Source organism: Pholis gunnellus, assembly GCF_910591455.1.
Source record: "Pholis gunnellus genome assembly, chromosome: 10".
Classification (NCBI taxonomy): Eukaryota; Metazoa; Chordata; class Actinopteri; order Perciformes; family Pholidae; genus Pholis; species Pholis gunnellus.
Window position 1 is genome coordinate 26473574 of NC_136537.1, and position 14004 is coordinate 26487577.

A 14004-nucleotide genomic window follows, 5' to 3' on the forward strand; every position below is an offset into this window, starting at 1 on the left:
CGGCCATCAGACCTCTGGAGCTCGTCCAGAAAGCTGCAGCTCGTCTGGTGTTCAATCGCCCCAAGTTCTCCCACAACCTCCCTTCTCCGTGCTCTACACTGGCTCCCTGTAAGAGCTCTCATCCAGGTTCAGACTCTGGTGCTAGTCTACAGGTTCAGACTCTGGTGCTAGTCTACAGGTTCAGACTCTGGTGCTAGTCTACAGGTTCAGACTCTGGTGCTAGCCTACAGGTTCAGACTCTGGTGCTAGTCTACAGGTTCAGACTCTGGTGCTAGTCTACAGGTTCAGACTCTGGTGCTAGTCTACAGGTTCAGACTCTGGTGCTAGTCTACAGGTTCAGACTCTGGTGCTAGTCTACAGGTTCAGACTCTGGTGCTAGCCTACAGGTTCAGACTCTGGTGCTAGTCTACAGGTTCAGACTCTGGTGCTAGTCTACAGGTTCAGACTCTGGTGCTAGCCTACAGGTTCAGACTCTGGTGCTAGTCTACAGGTTCAGACTCTGGTGCTAGCCTACAGGTTCAGACTCTGGTGCTAGTCTACAGGTTCAGACTCTGGTGCTAGTCTACAGGTTCAGGCTCTGGTGCTAGTCTACAGGTTCAGACTCTGGTGCTAGTCTACAGGTTCAGACTCTGGTGCTAGTCTACAGGTTCAGAATCTGGTGCTAGTCTACAGGTTCAGACTCTGGTGCTAGTCTACAGGTTCAGACTCTGGTGCTAGCCTACAGGTTCAGGCTCTGGTGCTAGTCTACAGGTTCAGACTCTGGTGCTAGTCTACAGGTTCAGAATCTGGTGCTAGTCTACAGGTTCAGACTCTGGTGCTAGTCTACAGGTTCAGACTCTGGTGCTAGCCTACAGGTTCAGACTCTGGTGCTAGCCTACAGGTTCAGACTCTGGTGCTAGCCTACAGGTTCAGACTCTGGTGCTAGTCTACAGGTTCAGACTCTGGTGCTAGTCTACAGGTTCAGACTCTGGTGCTAGCCTACAGGTTCAGACTCTGGTGCTAGTCTACAGGTTCAGACTCTGGTGCTAGTCTACAGGTTCAGAATCTGGTGCTAGTCTACAGGTTCAGACTCTGGTGCTAGCCTACAGGTTCAGGCTCTGGTGCTAGTCTACAGGTTCAGACTCTGGTGCTAGTCTACAGGTTCAGAATCTGGTGCTAGTCTACAGGTTCAGACTCTGGTGCTAGTCTACAGGTTCAGACTCTGGTGCTAGTCTACAGGTTCAGACTCTGGTGCTAGTCTACAGGTTCAGACTCTGGTGCTAGTCTACAGGTTCAGACTCTGGTGCTAGTCTACAGGTTCAGACTCTGGTGCTAGTCTACAGGTTCAGACTCTGGTGCTAGTCTACAGGTTCAGACTCTGGTGCTAGTCTACAGGTTCAGACTCTGGTGCTAGTCTACAGGTTCAGACTCTGGTGCTAGTCTACAGGTTCAGACTCTGGTGCTAGTCTACAGGTTCAGACTCTGGTGCTAGTCTACAGGTTCAGACTCTGGTGCTAGCCTTGATGGCGGACAGTTGAACAGCTTTCAGGCCGATAAGCAACTTATAAATGGATCTAATTGTGACTATTTTGACTGATGTGTCTGAGTTCCTCCAGCACAGCCGTGTGGGCTCAGCTTGTTCTGTTGAGATCATTTGGTGGAGAACTTAATGTCTGAGATGAGTCATTGTGGATACCTTTTGTTTTTGTGTTGTGCTTAGAGTCACTTTGCTTCAGAGCCCTTCAGTATTATGATATAATAAGAACCCGTTATGTGATAACCCAGAGGATGAATACTGATGTTTGATATACTTGTGCTTTCCCAGACTGAAGGAGCAGCCCAGCCTCCTAGAGGATCTCCTGAGGGAGCAGGGAGTCCAGCAGCCCACTCGTGTGTTTAGGACGCCCCACACAACAGCTCAGTACGTCATCAACGCAAAGAACGACAAAGTCTCCGTCCCTCTTCAAGACGAGGGTTTGAGATGCGCCATCGACGAGCTGTTCACATGTCACATCCTGTCCAACTGGACCCAGTCTCTGGATCCTCTCAGTGTGTTGATGACCATCTCAGGTGGAAGAGATCAGAAGTTGTGGAGCTTACAGCAAAGCTCCAGGCTGTGTTGTACTTTGTACCACGTACACTTGTCCCAAGAGCAAGAACTGTGCATTACTGTGCAGCTTTACTTTGGAGGACATGAACCTAAACCAGCACTGACTCAGCTCGTGCATGTTTCAGTGTGTTTCGTGCTCCTGCAGGTTGATGACGCTGTGTTCTGATCTCCTGCAGCGATCCTTTGCAGGCCAGCAAATAGTTTCTGAATTCTCTCAATTGTTGTCAAATGTTCCACGTTTGGGTTCAGTTTCTGTGACTTTCTGCTCTGAATTGTTTGTTCAGTTTGATTTTTAACTTCTTCAAACGTCACCGTTGGTAAATAGAATGAAGTTTGTTCACAGCGGTCGTGTTTGGTAAACAGATCTGTGAACATCTGTCACATGTTTGAATTGATGATTTTAATAAATGTCACCTGAATTTAATGTCATTATTTATTTTGTGAGTTATTTTGGACAAAAATTGCATTGAAGGATAATTTTATGAAAAAAAGTATAAACACAACTTTGTGTTATTTTAACAACTTTATGTTGAAATGTGAAACACACTGACTGTGTTGAAAGCAACACAACATGTGTTGTCCTTAACTAGACACACATGTGTGTTAAACATGAACACATGATGTGTTATTTTTAACACACTGTTTGAGAGTGTGTGTGTCTCTGGATAACGTCTCAATGATGTAATAATGTAATTATTATGATCTTCATCTTCAGCGAGCAGGTTTTGGTTACTTGGATAAACAAACAACATGGAGGTTTAAGACTAAAGGTGTGTGTGTGTGTGTGTGTGTGTGTGTGTGTGTGTGTGTGTGTGTGTGTGTGTGTGTGAGAGTGAGTGAGTGTGTGTGTGTGTGTACCGTTGAGCAGGTTCTGGAGTCCCTCCTCCAGCTGATGGTCTGAGTCTCTTTCTGGTTCCCAGTCCACGTCTCCGGCCTCGCTCTCTCCGTGTCCGCTGTCTTTGGTGCTCTGCCAATCAGAACAGTCCTGACCTCCATATCTACACACACACACACACACACACACACACACAGGTACACACACACACATACACACCAGGAGTCAGAAGTGTGTGTCTCCTTCATGAGGAGTGTGTGCTTTGATCACAGCCTGAAACCTGAAACTAGTGCTGATGAAGAGCGTGATGAAGAAGAGGATATCAACATCATGAGGAAGAGGATTGAAGAGGACGATGATGGAACGGGTATCAGGAGAGAGGAGGATGTAGAGGAGGAGCATGAGGAAGAGGAGGAGGATGTAGAGGAGGAGCATGAGGAAGAGGAGGAGGATGTAGAGGAGGAGCATGAGGAAGAGGAGGAGGATGTAGAGGAGGAGCATGAGGAAGAGGAGGAGGATGTAGAGGAGGAGCATGAGGAAGAGGAGGAGGATGTAGAGGAGGAGCATGAGGAAGAGGAGGAGGATGTAGAGGAGGAGCATGAGGAAGAGGAGCAGGAAGTCCACTGACCTGCGATGAGAGTACTTGTTTCCTCTGAAGTTTGGCCTCGGCTGAAGCTCACCCTGATGGAGGAGAGAGAGGAGCTGGGAGATCTGCTGCAGGAGGAGGAGGAGGAGGAGGAGGAGGAGGAGGAGGAGGAGGAGGAGGAGGAGGAGAGGGTCAGAATAATGTCATGTTGTATTGAGGTGGACTGATGGTGGACCAGTCAGAATAAACGTTTTCTCTGTTTTCAGTCTCTCTGCTCACAGCTTTGTGCTGACAGCTCAGTTCTACAGCGGATACACACTGACCTCCAGGGAGGAAACACACACACACACACACACACGGGGGAAAGTAACCGTGTGTGTGTGTGTGCGTGTGCATGTTCACACACTAATATATGACTTTGTTTAGCCGTGACTTTAGTGTGTTTTTGCTCACATGCTGCTGCAGAGACAGGAAGTGGCCTCTAAAAGCCTATTCTTCTCTGGACGAAGGTGTGTGTGTGTGTGTGTGTGTGTGTGTGTGTGTGTGTGTGTGTGTGTGTGTGTGTGTGTGTGTGTGTGTGTGTGTGTCTGTGTGTGTGTGTGTGTGTGTGTCTGTGTGTGTGTGTGTGTGTGTGTGTGTGTGTGTGTGTGTCGAAGCCTGAGGAACGCCAACTGGGCCGCCTAAGAGGGTTGAGGAGAGGAGGATTCTGGGTAAAACCTGCTTCCTGTCTGTGATGGATTCTGAGCTCTTTGTTCTGCGTCTGAGGGGCGTCGGTCACTTCTGACCCTCAGTGACGCTGGTTTTAACCTTTAAAGGTGTTAAAACTGATGTTTTTTGGTATAAATTCATATCTGAATAATACATCAGATATTTGAACGGGTTCTTTTCCTCTTAAACATCCTTCAAACACAGGACGACGGACACAAAACACTCTGTTTCTTCTTCATGCTCATTTTGTTCTGCATGAATATTGTGAAGTTCACACAGAAACTGTAAAAGAACAAAAGCATTAATGCTCTCCAGTGTGAGAGACGTGTGTCGACCACGTGTATTGACCCATAATCTAAAATCAACACTTACAGAATAAAGTTTACTGAAGTACATTTGATGTGTTTGATCGAGCTGCGGCCCAAATAAAACTATAAAACTAAATAACTCATCTACTTCCTGTTTACACCGGCACGCCCGAACATACTCCGGTCAAGTCTGAGCACATTTTTGGGTCGTGGTGTTATTTTACACTACAAACACGTCACGGCTTACTTTAGCCACACACACACACACACAAACACACACACACACTCTCACACACACACACACACACACACACAAACACACACACACACACACACACACACACACACACTCACACACACACACACACACACACACACACACACACACACACTCACACACACACACACACAGACACACACATACTCACACACACACACACACACACACACACTGCTTTCAGTCATCATGGGGGGGGGGGGGGGGGGGGGGTATAGTGGTTTAAGCACAAGTGAAATAAAACGTTTTAGATGGAAGTAAATTAGATTTAAGACATTGGCCTTAATGTTTAGTAATAAATGATCTAAAGTAAATCAAACAATACTTTAACAAAGTATCATGCAGAGTTCGTGAAATCATGAATTCTATATTTTCTTCCTTGAAAACTACTTCAGAACTTGTAATCAATCAGTTTAAGCCGTCTGGCATAAAAGAACTAATAAACAAAGTTTAGACAAAGTAACTAAACACACATGTGAGGAACCAGAGTTAAAGTTTCGTAGTTCGTGACAAACAACAACTCACCTGCACTTCAGGTGAAGCGGAGGAAAGCTCGATGGCGTCTCCGAACGCAGCCATGGACAGTCGCACCAGGTTTCTGAGTATCTGCCGGTGTTCTGCGTCGATTCCCCCTCGTCCCTCCGAGGTCCTCGGCCTCCTCAGAGTCGCCGTCGAGCTCGCCGGCTCCGCCCCCTCCTCCGCTCCGGCGGTCGCCTTGCGCCTCAAGGTGCTCGAATGCGAGGCCGAAGAGGACGACGATGAAGGGTTCCTGGCTTTGCGGAGAGTCCGGTGCGATGCGCCGTCCACTTCGATGTTTCCGGGTTTCCGTAGCGTTCTGCAGTGGCGGGTGGCGTCCCCTTCTGGGTATCCTTGGGAATGGAAGCTTGTGTTCATGACCGACGTCAACGTGTACTGCCTCTCGGTTTGTTCCTCGTCCGACGCCATCGGGGGCGGAGCCAGAGGCCGGGCTTCGCCACCGTCGTCCTCGGGATGCTCCTCCTTCCGCCCTCTGATGACGGGAATCAGCTGGATGTCGGACTTCCTGATGTTCTTCTGCGGGCGTCGCGGGTGGCGGTTGTAAGTGGACTCCGCCTGCCGGCAGTTGTACGCCCGGCCGTCCCGTTTCTCCGGGCGGCAGAACGTCGTCACCAAAGCGACGGCTAACAGCAGCAGCAGGCAGGTCGCCCCCAGGCAGACGGCCATCATCATGGTGAAGCTGAGCTGCCCGCGGTTACCGGGCGACGAGTTCTTCAGATGGTCCTTGAGGTTGATAAAAGTCACCTCCAGAGTGGCCTCGGTGGCCAAGCTGGGACTCCCCATGTCGGACACGGCGACGTTCACCTTAAAGGTTTTCCCAACGAGCTCGGTGGCGTTGGTGGTGTTCACAAACAGCTGGCCCGTCGCTCGATCCAACCAGAACAGTTCGTCCTCGTTCCCGTCGGCGATGAGGTAGCTGAGTTGTCCGTTCAGCCCCGAATCTGGATCTTCAGCTTTTAAGGTGGACGCAAGGAATCCAACGAGTCCGTCTCTGACCGGGCGATTGATCGGCAGAGAGGTGGATCCCTCATCGATGTCGTTCCCGAGCTCCGTCACAATCTCCCCCTTGTCTGTATTGACGGGTACGCTCAGAGAGGCCACGCCCTTTCTGGGCTTCGGCTCCTTGATGACAGGATGGTTGTCGTTCGTGTCCTGGACGTCGATTTGCACCGAGGCTGTGCCGGTGAGAGGCGGGTGACCCTGGTCGACGGCCTCCACCGTGAAGGAGTAGGTGTGGGACTCCTCGTAGTCCAGAGGACGCTGGACGCTGATGACGCCGCTGGTCGGGTGGACGGAGAAAGACCGGGTGTCGGTTTCCACTTCGTTGGGGCGCCGTATGAAGTAGGACACTCGTCCGCTGAACTCCAGGTCGACGTCGTGGGCTTCGACTTTGAGAGCGTGGTAGCCCGCCATGTTATTTTCCTTGAAGGAGGCCTTGTAGAGGGAGGTGGAGAACACCGGGGCGTTGTCGTTCTCGTCCAGAACGCGGACCGGCAGGTGTTTGACACAGGACAGTGGGGGGTCTCCGTAATCCTGGGCCATCAGTGAGATGTTGTACCGCATCACCTTCTCTCGATCCAGGCTGGCATTGGTGACGATCATGTAATTGTCGCCGTGGATCCATTTCAGGCGAAAAGGGCCAGATTCTGGCTGAATGTGCGCTCTCACTTTGCCATTTTCTCCCGAATCCGCATCAGAGACCATCACCAGGGCCAGGAAGGTGTCCTCCGGTGCTCCCTCCAGCACGGTCGCCACGGGGGAGTTGGGTGGCGTCCAGGTCATGTGTATCCTGGGCGCGTTGTCGTTGACGTCTCTGAGCTTGACGTGCAGTTTGCAGTGTGTTGGGATGGCGTTGGGTCCGCGATCCCGGGCCTGTAGGATCACCTCATAGGAGGCCTCGGCCTCGTGGTCCAGCGGCGCTTTGAGACTCACAGCTCCGGTTTGCGGATCCACATGGAAGAGTTTATGAACTTCCGGACGCGTGTGCTTACTGAGCGAATACTCAACCTCCCCATTGGCACCTTGGTCCGGGTCGGTGGCCTTCAGGTGGATTATGGTTGTCCCACGTGCCGTATCCTCGGAAAGCTCCACGGTGGGGGTGCTGTCCTCAAACGTTGGGCTGTTATCGTTCGAGTCTTGAACGTTAACGCGGACTAATGTGCTCCCGGACCTGGGGGGGTTCCCTTTGTCCCAGGCCACCAGGGTGAGATCGAACGTGGCCTGAACCTCCCTGTCCAGTTCTTTGATCACCACCAGCTCGGCCTGTTTGGTGCCACCAGGCGCGACCGTCACATCCAGAGCAAAGTGTTGGTTGACGGACAGCGAGTACGTCTGGAGGCCGTTCGGTCCAGCGTCGGGGTCCACGGCCCGGTCCAAAGGGATCCGCATCCTGAGGCCGGCCGTCTCCGAGATCTCCACTTCCTGCAGCGTGCCGGGGAAGCCGGGACTGTGGTCGTTCAGGTCCATTACCTCCACGCGGACCCGCAGGAAGTTGACGGCGCCGCTCCTCCTGTAGAGGACGCTGAAGGCCAACTCGCACAGGTCCGAGCCGCGGCACAGATCCTCCCGGTCCAGCCGGCCCTGGGTGGAGACGACCCCGTCTCGAGCGCTGACGGAGAAGGGAAGGGCTTTCCCGTGCTCCACCACCTGGAAATCCTCCAGATGACCGCCGCCTTCGTCCCGCTGCCGGAGGTCGTCCACCAGACGGCCGACCCGGGTTCCCGTCGGCTGCTCCTCCCAAACCCGGTACTGGACTGTTATCGACACCGGATCGGAGGAGCGAACGTCGGAGCAAAGACTCAGAGCCAGAAGCAGAGCCAGCAGCATAATGAGGTGACGTGAGGACGATAATCTCCTGAACAGACAGAAAACACTTTAACATTTAAAACGGTTTTCTTTTCATATAGAAGTGAAAAGTATCCGGTTTAAAATCTTGATTAAATTAATTTTTTCTTCAAAATAATCTCAAAACAAAACAAAATAGTAAATAAAATGTGTTTTCTTTAGAATTTAAAGAACTGAAATCAAAACTGTTTTCTGTTTAAAATAGAAGTTTAAAGATCCTGTTTATCTGTAACAAACATTTAAGATCTTGATTAAATCCAATCCGTGTTGGTTTCTCACCTAGAACCCAGAAGAACCTCCAGGACGCCGGTGCTGTGAAGCTGATTAAGACATCGTGCTGCTCCTCTCAGCTGCTCTCACTTCATCCTCCTCAACTCAGGGAAAAAAGTTTGAGCTCCAACTGAGAAAGGTTTGGATGTGTAGGTCTCCACATGCCGAGCCAATCCCGAGAGAGGGGAGGAGCATATGCAAATGAGTTCAGCCTGGACACAAAGAAAGAAAGAAGCTCCTGCTTCATTAAAGGAACATGACACCGTCAAGCTTTTCTCCTCTCAGGCTGCAGAAAGTCACAACCTGCAATCATCTGAGTTGACTTAGTCCTGATGTTTATGATCCACAGAAGACAGGAACTCTCTGCTCTGCATTCATGTCCTTCTGTTTATTATAAACACTGAATTAGACGAGATGAAGCTCTCGCTGAGGTGAAAGCAGAAATGTCTTTAATGTGACGAAGCTCTTCTTGTGAAGGGTTCATCTCAATGAGAAGAGAAGGAAAAGTTTCAGGTGAATGTTTATTTCAGAGTGACTGTGAAACATTTGTTTAAAAAGACAAGAAGTTCTGGAGACATTATAAATATATAATAATAAATACATAATAGATAATAAACGGAATACTCTGTGAGCCGTAGATCTAAAGCTCAACAGCTGCAGAACACTGGCAGGAGCGCCGTGTGTTTACCCAGCATGCACGGCGGTTTATTTATTTGTATTTGGTCCCCAGAGGATCACCTTCCTCTCTCAGCTGCCTCAAACCAGTGAGCAAGGCACCGATGACGGGCCGAGGGTTCGATTCCTCAAGTCCAGAACTCAATAAAAAACATTTAACTAACACCAGATCTGATAAAACACATTAAAAACACTTATTTATGGGAAATAAAAAACAAAATAAATTCTGTAAAATAAAATCTTTCTAAGAATGAAGTGAAATAAATACTGAAAACAAAACGGGTTAGAAAGATGAGAAGGTTACTTTAAAATAAGCTGTCCTTCAATATGTATGTATATATATATATACATATAGATATATATGTATATGTGTGTGTGTGTGTGTGTGTGTGTGTGTGTGTGTGTGTGTGTGTGTGTGTGTGTGTGAGACCACATTCCCAGCTGAACGTTACAGGAAGAGAATATTTCTGCAGACACACAGGAACACGTCTGTTTCCACTTAATTCACCACCTGTATGAGAGAGTGTGTGTGTGTGTGTGTGTGTGTGTGTGTGTGTGTGTGTGTGTGTGTGTGTGTGTGTGTGTGTGTGTGTGTGTGTGTGTGTGTGTGTGGTTAAAAGCAGGATGTATCTGATCTGCTGATCCACGTGTTGAAAAGATAAGGACCAGAGTGGAAGAAGACAAATACCACAGGATACACTGTGTGTGTGTGTGTGGGGGGGGGGGGGGGGGGGGGGGGGGGGGGGGGGGAGGGTTCTATTAGCTTGTTTTCATCAAAACCTGATAATGTTTCTGAAAACATAAAGTTTCTCTTCAGACGACCGGAACTCTTCAGGTTTTCTGTTTCTTTTTTATCTCGTATTTATCACACGTGGATTCATCCGCAGCTGAAAGTAGTCCCTCCTACAAACAGCGTTTCCTGTTTGTTCAGGAGGAACCAATGAGCTGAGAGCTGAGCCGAGTCAGGAAGTGTGAAACACAAACACATTGTTGATGTTTATTATATTTATGGTCAATAAGAGAAATGTAACATAAAGTTTACATATTATATATCTAACCATTACAGATATTATTATATATTATTATTATTATTATACAAAATGTACAATTTCACAAATATATGATTCAAATGACATCAAATGTTTTATATTAATTTGCTATAAAATAAAAGTAGCTTGTTATATATTTAGTATAGTAGTATATTATATATTAGTATAGTAGTACATTATATATTTAGTATAGTAGTATATTATATATTAGTATAGTAGTACATTATATATTTAGTATATAGTAGTACATTATATATTTAGTATAGTAGTACATTATATATTTAGTATATAGTAGTACATTATATATTTAGTATAGTAGTACATTATATATTTAGTATATAGTAGTACATTATATATTTAGTATATAGTAGTACATTATATATTAAGTATATAGTAGTACATTATATATTTAGTATAGTAGTACATTATATATTTAGTATATAGTAGTACATTATATATTTAGTATAGTAGTACATTATATATTTAGTATATAGTAGTACGTTATATATTTAGTATATAGTAGTACGTTATATATTTAGAATATAGTAGTACGTTATATATTTAGTATATAGTAGTACGTTATATATTTAGTATATAGTAGTACGTTATATATTTAGTATATAGTAGTACGTTATATATTTAGTATATAGTAGTACGTTATATATTTAGAATATAGTAGTACATTATATATTTAGTATATCGTAGTACATTATATATTTAGTATATAGTAGTACATTATATATTTAGTATATCGTAGTACATTATATATTTAGTATATCGTAGTACATTATATATTTAGTATATAGTAGTACATTATATATTTAGTATATCGTAGTACATTATATATTTAGTATATCGTAGTACATTATATATTTAGTATATAGTAGTACATTATATATTTAGTATATAGTAGTACATTATATATTTAGTATATCGTAGTACATTATATATTTAGTATATCGTAGTACATTATATATTTAGTATATAGTAGTACATTATATATTTTAGTATATAGTAGTACATTATATATTTAGTATATAGTAGTACATTATATATTTAGTATAGTAGTACATTATATATTTAGTATATAGTAGTATATTATATATTTAGTATATAGTAGTACATAATATATTTATATATCATTTAATAATGTACACTCATTTATTGAATCATTTTCATTAACTTTAATATCAGTTCATTTAATAAAATACAGATGAAATAAATCACAATAGAAAGTCAATAAACAATAAAGTGAAGAATTAAATCACTAAAAATAATATTTAAAAAAATAAAAAGCTTGAATTGATCCGAACACTTTTATTTGATGAAAAAACATTTTAATAATCAAATAACAATAATACTAATGATTCTCAAAGAGGCACTTTGTGTACACGTGTAATTATTAATAAAGACATTAAAACACAAACTTCCTTTTGGCTCCAGTGCATTTAAAGACAACATGTTTCTACTTATTGTTCTATTGATTCATTTCCTTTGTACCCTCGTTGACACTTTATTTTGAAAAGCAGAGAACTTCCTCTCTGTCTTTCCACTCATTTGACACAAACATTTGACTGAATAAGAAGAAAACAAGTTTTTATTTTCACTCGTGTATCACTAATTAATGACCTCATTGAGTTGTATTGTACGGTACCACTGCTATTCACAGTTCTTCTTCTACTGATTCAATCATTGTAGTTCCTCTCACATCAAACATTTCACAGACTCTCTGAGGCTCATCAGGTTCACAGCTTCTGCTTTCGTTTCCTGAATGTTTCTGATTGTTTGATTTAGTGCAGAAGAAGAAGCAGGAGGAGGAGGAGCAGGAGGAGCAGGAGGAGCAGGAGGATCTGACCCCGGTCAGTCTGAGCGGAGGGACAGAGACACTTTGAGACATCCCAGCTGTTTGTCCTGGAGGCCGAGGACGCCCTGGAGCCGGTAGTTACCGTTAGTCAGCCAGGAGGGGAGGTCCATGAAGGGGAGGTAGAAGTCTGACTGAGGGAGGGAGTAGGAGCCCTGAGGGGGGAGGGGGGGGGGGAGCTTAATCCTCTTTAGAATAACAGCAGGATGAAGTTTAACATGTAATATGTTACATACACTGGTGTGTGTGGGTACTCAGCTCTTCTTCATGGGTTAACGTTATAACACTGGTGTGTGTGGGTACTCAGCTCTTCTTCATGGGTTAACGTTATAACATTGGTGTGTGTGGGTACTCAGCTCTTCTTCATGGGTTAACGTTATAACACTGGTGTGTGTGGGTACTCAGCTCTTCTTCATGGGTTAACGTTATAACACTGGTGTGTGTGGGTACTCAGCTCTTCTTCATGGGTTAACGTTATAACACTGGTGTGTGTGGGTACTCAGCTCTTCTTCATGGGTTAACGTTATAACACTGGTGTGTGTGGGTACTCAGCTCTTCTTCATGGGTTAACGTTATAACACTGGTGTGTGTGGGTACTCAGCTCTTCTTCATGGGTTAACGTTATAACACTGGTGTGTGTGGGTACTCAGCTCTTCTTCATGGGTTAACGTTATAACACTGGTGTGTGTGGGTACTCAGCTCTTCTTCATGGGTTAACGTTATAACACTGGTGTGTGTGGGTACTCACAGCCTTAAAGGGGCAGCGACAGGGCAGCCCGTAGGTGTGAAGAGGTTCAGGACAGTCCTGACCAGGAGGAACCAGCTGAGTCAGCAGGTCACACACGTCCTCATAGTGACAGCTGCCCACCTCCTCCACACACGGGACCCTCACCCAGAAACCTGCCACCTCCTTCTCCAGGGTCACGTTCACCTGGGGGGAGGAGGAGGAGGAGGAGGAGGAAGAGGAAGAGGAGGTAAAGAAGGTGAAAGGTGTAAACATGATGCTGATGAACATATAAAGCTGAGCTCTGAGGAAGTCACATGTACTCACAGCCTATATAATACTACTACTAGTACTACAGTACTCTGTGTACTCACAGCCTATATGATACTACTACTAGTACTACAGTACTCTGTGTACTCACAGCCTATATAATACTACTACTAGTACTACAGTACTCTGTGTACTCACAGCCAGCGGAGTGCTGAGCTCCACCGTGGTGGACCCGGAAGCCGAGGTCTGCAGGTCTCCAGGTATCACGATGGGATCAGGAGACACAGTCAGAGTCTTCAGCACCGCTGGAGCATCTGGAGCTCCACAGTTCTTCCAGTCGAAGCCCAGAATCTGTACACAAAGTCCACAGTCAATCAAGTAGTTTAGAACTCTGAATGTGTTGTGTTCTACCTTCCGGACAAGCTTTACTTCACTTCCGCTTCAAGGTTTGAGTTTTATTTGTATTTACTTTCCTGGTTTGTAAAGCGGGTGACAGTTGTACTTGTATTACAGTAGTACTACAGTAATGTACTAGTACACTACAGTAGTACTACAGTAATGTACTAGTACTCACCTGAGTCTTGGGGACTTTCTTCAGACCGGAAGTGCTGCTCGTTACCGGAGTTATAAAAACAACCAGACCGAGAGTTATAAATAAAGCCGTATCCATCGTGTTGACTCAGACCGGGAGGAAGTGACGGTAACGGAGAGCCGGTAAACTGACGGTGAGACGGTAAACTGTCCGGTAACGGAACCAAACTGAGGAGGAACTGAGGCTCCGGTCTGTTTCGTTCTGCTGAAGTTTTACTTCCGTGTTTACGATCAACTCCCGTCTGTCACGTGACCTCCCGTGACACGCGCCTGTTAAATAGATTAAAAGAAAGATAAATAAATATCATATACAACTCTGACGTCATGCAACTGAGTGTTACAATATTTATACGAACTAAAAATGTAATTAAATGTTTTAA

General features: G+C 45.5%; 2 protein-coding genes across 2 annotated transcripts in view; both read right to left on the reverse strand.

Moving 5' to 3' along the window:
- Nucleotides 1-8554, reverse strand: part of pcdh12 (protocadherin 12) — a 14636-nt gene extending 6082 nt beyond the window's left edge. Inside the window, exons 1-4 of the mRNA XM_079167799.1 lie at nucleotides 8464-8554; nucleotides 5329-8194; nucleotides 3553-3638; nucleotides 2948-3087 (exon numbers count right to left, since the gene is read on the reverse strand). Coding sequence (XP_079023925.1) covers nucleotides 2948-3087; nucleotides 3553-3638; nucleotides 5329-8166 — 3064 coding nt within the window. The 5' untranslated portion in view covers nucleotides 8167-8194; nucleotides 8464-8554. The remainder of the gene's footprint in view (nucleotides 1-2947; nucleotides 3088-3552; nucleotides 3639-5328; nucleotides 8195-8463) is intronic.
- A 2802-nt stretch (nucleotides 8555-11356) lies between these two features.
- On the reverse strand, nucleotides 11357-13850 carry gm2a (ganglioside GM2 activator). The gene is made up of 4 exons (XM_079167308.1): nucleotides 13608-13850; nucleotides 13232-13384; nucleotides 12788-12970; nucleotides 11357-12194 (listed from the first exon to the last, which is right to left on the reverse strand). The coding sequence occupies exons 1-4, from the start codon at nucleotides 13701-13703 to the stop codon at nucleotides 12039-12041; spliced, it is 588 nt and encodes a 195-aa protein (XP_079023434.1). The 5' UTR covers nucleotides 13704-13850; the 3' UTR covers nucleotides 11357-12038.
- Nucleotides 13851-14004: the final 154 nt, after the last annotated feature.